This window comes from Eriocheir sinensis, chromosome 16, assembly GCF_024679095.1.
Source record: "Eriocheir sinensis breed Jianghai 21 chromosome 16, ASM2467909v1, whole genome shotgun sequence".
NCBI classification, from domain to species: domain Eukaryota; kingdom Metazoa; phylum Arthropoda; class Malacostraca; order Decapoda; family Varunidae; genus Eriocheir; species Eriocheir sinensis.
In genome coordinates this window covers 22,058,513-22,064,162 of record NC_066524.1, presented here as the reverse complement: position 1 = coordinate 22,064,162, position 5,650 = coordinate 22,058,513, and the positions used below count along the sequence as shown (strand labels likewise).

At 43.5% G+C, this 5,650-nt stretch overlaps 1 protein-coding gene across 1 annotated transcript in view; it reads right to left on the bottom strand.

Annotated features, from left to right (window-relative positions):
- Positions 1-701: 701 nt before the first annotated feature.
- LOC126999581 (uncharacterized) overlaps positions 702-5,650 on the bottom strand; it is a 10,339-nt gene continuing 5,390 nt past the window's right edge. The window contains exons 4-6 of the mRNA XM_050862372.1: positions 5,266-5,376; positions 2,348-2,476; positions 702-2,120 (exon numbers count right to left, since the gene is read on the bottom strand). Coding sequence (XP_050718329.1) covers positions 1,743-2,120; positions 2,348-2,476; positions 5,266-5,376 — 618 coding nt within the window. The 3' untranslated portion in view covers positions 702-1,742. The remainder of the gene's footprint in view (positions 2,121-2,347; positions 2,477-5,265; positions 5,377-5,650) is intronic.

The following is a 5,650-nucleotide window of genomic DNA, read 5'->3' as shown; positions in this document are numbered from 1 at the left end:
TCCGGCTGTAATGAATGTTCTCTTGTGCTCAGGTACAATTAACTCACTGCTACAACCCACCCCTACCACTGCAACAATAACAACAACTACTACTACTACTACTACTACTACTACTACTACTACTACTACTACTACTACTACTACTACTACTACTACTACTACTACTACTACTACCACCACCACCACCACTACTACTACTACTACTACTACTAACACAGCAACTCGTCCTCCTCCTCCTCCTCCTCCTCCTCCTCCTGCTACTACCACTACTACTACTACTACTACTACTACTACTACTACTACTACTACTACTACTACTACTACTACTACTACTACTACTACTACTACTAACACAGCAACTCGTCCTCCTCCTCCGCCTACTACTACTACTACTACTGCTACTGCTACTACTACCACTACTACTACTACTACTACTACTACTACTACTACTACTACTACTTTTTTTTTTTCAAACGGGGCCTCCATCTATTAGAGTTGCGTTGTGAGCGGTATATTTTCTCATATCCTTTCACAAAGCAATTCATTGGCCCCACTACTACTACTACTACTACTACTACAACAACAACAACAACAACAACAACAACTCGTCCTCCTCCTCCTCCTCCTCCTCCTACTACTACTACTACTACAACCCCCCCCCTACCAAGGCCTCTCTTCAGGAAAGTACTTAATCAATCAGCACTTTTGAAAATAGCTTTTATTTAACACAAAAAAAAATATATACAGGAAGCTGCTTGAACTCTGCTATACATTATGTACACACACACACACACACACACACACACACATGCAAACAAACACATACATGTTATAATGTGTGTGTGTGTGTGTGTGTGTGTTAATTATTCCTTCCCTTTTCTATTAAAATGTCACTTTTTTTCTTTCCTTCTTTCTTTTTGTTCATTTCTTCCCTTCATTCTTTACTTCTGTCTCTTTTACAATTCCCATTTTTTCCTGTCTTTCCTTTATACACACACACACACACACACACACACACAGACACACACACACATGCACTGCAAAATATTTATAATTTCTTTGTTTTCTTTTGACTAGCAAGCTATGACCAAAACATGTTCTTACTATGCCTTCCTCCTCCTCCTCCTTCTTCTTAACTGACTCTCCTTTAGGGGTTTCAATAGGCAGCTTCACCGCACTATATGTCTTGGGGGGAGGGGTCGCACTACGGCTTGGGAGGGGGTGGGCGATAAGACGGGGGAAGGATCCCTATTTCCCCTTCCTCTGTCAATGTTGGAATCACAGTAAGTACTTCCAGACCGTTTATGACGCCCGCCTTCACCAACAATGGAATGTTTAACTCAATGACCCAAATGAAAACAGCCGAACATAATATTGGGATACTATCACCTCCATATGATCCCTCCTCTGCACCTCCTGCTGTGTCCTACCATCTTCCTGGTCCGGCTAGGATTGCGTCTGCCTCTCGTAAGGGGTCGCCTGCAAGCCTGATTGGGTGGCCTTGATGTGGTGGTCCGCCATCCTACCTGGGGGCGGCAGCTGTGTTTACCTATTAGGTCACTCCTCTGCCCCACCTCCAGGGTCACGTGAAAACCGTTTGATGCTGCCTTAGTACGCGGGGACCCACTATTGAACTCGACCTTAATCCCTCGTTCTAGACCATCGAGTTTTCAGTGTCTCCTCAAGCTTAAGAAAGGCTAGGCTACCGTTCCTAATGATGACTAAAAGTGCCAACTCGTTTATCAGGCTTGTAAGTGTATGAAATCTGATTTCCTGTGAAAACTAGGCACTTTAGTCATCTTCCCGATATCTTGAATGGCACTTAGTCTATTTTCAATTTGATCCATATGGTTTAAAAGAGCCTTAATTGCTGCTCTGTTGCTTGGCACTTCTGAATCATTGGCACAGTCTTGCAGAGCCGTCACTTTGTACTCCAGCTTGGCCACCTCCTGTCTGACCTCAGCGACGCCTCTCTCCACTTGTGTCTCCAGGGTCTCCAGTGCCTCCAGGAGCTGTATGGAGGATGCCCTGACTTCCCCGAGTCCAGATTCTGTCGCCTTCACCCTCTCTTCCAGCTGTACGCCTTCCTTTGGGGGACTCGGCGCTTGCGGGGCTGTCCTCTGTCAGTATAGAAGCGGTTGTGAGAAAATAATAATCGAAGAGGAAAAGTTTCCAATATATTTAGTGATTTTAAGACAGAAAGATAGATGGATAAATAGATAAATAGGAGAAATACATAGATAGATATATTATACTGAGAGAGAGAGAGAGAGAGAGAGAGAGAGAGAGAGAGAGAGAGAGAGAGAGAGAATAATATATCAAGAGTTAAGCAGAGCAGAACACTCACAATATGTTCTAATGCGGTGACAGAAGAGTCCAAATCGTCTCTTAGTGGCTGCATTGCATTCTTGACCTTCTGTAGGAGAGCAGAAGGTCCACTGTCCCTTGGTGTGCTCCCCTTCTCGTCCGCAGCGGCCTGACAAACAGAAATGAATTAGTATCAAGCTAAACGTGTAATTTGAAATAATATGAAGTATAATATAGGTTGACGTGTACTACGACTTCAATAAATAACAAAATAAAACTTTTACTGCAATACTACCACTACTGAGACTACTACAACTACTACTGGATAAATTCAGATTCAACAGGGACATAGGCAAAAATTGGTTTACTAACAGGGTGGTGGATGAGTGGAATAGGCTTAGCAGTCATGTGGTGAGTGCCAATACAATTGTCACATTCAAAAATAGACTAGATAAATTCATGGACAGCGATATTAGGTGGGGTTAGATACACGGGAGCTTAGGGTCAAAGGAGCTGCCTCGTACAGGCCTACCGGCCTCTTGTAGACTCCTGCGTTCTTATGTTCTTATGTTCTTATGTAATACTACTACTACTACTACTACTACTACTGCTGCTGCTGCTGCTACTACTACTACTACTACTACTACTACTACTACTACTACTACTACTACTACTACTACTACTACTACTACTGCTACTACTACTACTACTACTACTACTGCTACTACTACTACTACTACTACTACTACTACTACTACTACTACTACTACTACTACTACTACTACTACTACTACTACTACTACTGCTACTACTACTACTACTACTACTACTACTACTACTACTACTACTACTACTACTACTACTACTACTACTACTATTACTACTACTACTACTACTACTACTACTACTTGTACTACTACTACTACTACTACTACTACTACTACTACTACTACTACTACTACTACTACTACTACTACTACTACTACTATTAGCCCTACTATTACTACTACTGTTATTACTACTACTACTATGGGCCTCCATCTATTAGAGTTGCGTTGTGAGCGGTATATTCTCTCATATCCTTTCACAAAGCAATTCATTGGCCCCACCCCGCCAATGACTGTGGCCGACAACCATCTTTATTTAATATTACAAACCTAATTAAACATATTATTTTTAAGCTAACAGAGCTTGTGGTTGATACGACTATCAACCACCGTCGCCTCAAAGTCCAGGTCGGCAATGCGGGTGGTTTTGGGTGCAGGTGACCTGGTTCCTCTCAGGCAGACCAAGGCTGACCTCAGGAGGGAGGACAGCCTGCATCTCATCCAGGCGACCACACTGCTTCTTGGCTGCTGTTTCTTATCCGCCAGTGTTTCGGCGAGTCTTGCGTAGAAGCTCTGCGCCCTTGGTCCCATCCCTCCTGACGTCGTGAATACTACCGGGGTGAAGGAGCCCTGGTCCACATTCTGTATTCTTTCTTCACATGCTCTGTTCTTCTCTTGTTCGTTTCTTCTGTGGGCTGCATCAAGGGTCAGGTCTCTGTGGCAATGGGCCATGGGATCAAAGATCCTTATGTCAAAATATGCCCTTTGTCCACGAGTCCAAAACCCTCTGGCGCTAACATCCACTCGTGCTTCGTTCGAAACATTAGTGGTGCGTCTGGCGAGGTGTTCGCCTTGCAGAGGGAGCAGCATGGGTTCCAGTCATGTCGTGGCAGACTTCTTTCAGCATTTGAGCTGTTACGTCTCTTACTTCATCATGTCTCATGCAGACGAAACCTCCTCTCTTGCATGTCTTGGCATGATTTTGGTTGAAGGGTGAGCCACAGTTACACATGTTTGAGAGCCCATCCACTGGCCAGCCATACCTGAGGGCAAGGGCATCAGTGAATTCTTTTTTGTTTAAGTTGAAGCCTTTTGCCCTGATAGGTAGTGTGGTTAGCCAGCTTGAAGCGCCCACTTCCTGTGCAATATCTGTCCTCCTCCTTGTGTCTTCTGGGAGTTTTCTCATTAGGTCACTCAGAGTGTCTCTCTGTTTTTCTTCTCTGTTTATGGAGATTTCATTCCTTAGTGACCTAATATCTTGAGGGTTGTCTTCTCCCCTTTCAGTTTGATTGGTAATATATTCGGTCAAGGAGGCTGTGATTCGGATTGAGTTCCCGAATTCAGACTCAGCCAGATTTTGCGGGTTGGTGATGCCGAGCCCACCCATTCTTGGCGGAAACTCCAGCAACCTTCTCTCCTGGTCGCTGGGACATCTCCCATTTGCTATCGCCGGTATGAAGGTGTTTCTGATAGCATCTTCCAGAGGTTTTAGTAACGGAGCAACATCAGGAACTGTCCTCATGAGGTAGTTCCATTTATGCTTGACACCGTACGTAAATGCTGCCTAGGCTGCCTGGACTACTACTACTACTACTACTATTACTACTACTCATATTGCTACCACTACTATTACTACTACTACTACTACTACTATTAGCCCTACTACTACTACTGTTATTACTACTGTTATTACTACTACTACTACTACTACTACTACTACTACTATTGGTACTACTACTACTACTACTACTACTACTACTACTACTACTACTACTACTATTGGTACTACTACTACTACTACTACTACTACTACTACTACTACTACTACTACTACTACTACTACTACTACTACTACTACTACTATTACTATTACTATTGCTACTACTCTTATTGCTACCACTACTATTACTACTTCTACTACTACTACTATTACTAACTACTACTACTACTACTACTACTACTATTGATACTACTACTACTACTACTACTACTACTACTACTACTACTACTACTACTACTACTACTACTACTACTACTGCTATTGGTACTACTACTACTACTACTACTATTATTATTACTATTGCTACAACTACTATTACTACTACTACTACTACTACTACGTACTACTAACCTCATTGCTGCTTATAATCGAGTTCTTGGTAGTAGTATTCAGACCTCTCACTGTTAGGCCGTCGGGCAGCGCTGACAGCAGGCCATTGAATTCCTCTCTCATCCACGATAACTGAAAACACGGGTTGACTTAGAGGATGAAGAGGAGGAGCAGGAGGTTTGGAGGCAGAACGGAAAACACACACACACACACACACACACACACACACACACACACACACACATACGTGCAGTACCCCCACCCCCCTTCTTACGCTGACACAACCTCACTTTCTCAAGGACCTACTAATGAGAAGTTACCCCGAGGAACTCATTAGAGGCTTCGCACAGGATACCCGACCATGCAGGCCAGAAACCCAACACTTCCACGCTTGGCTCTAACACGC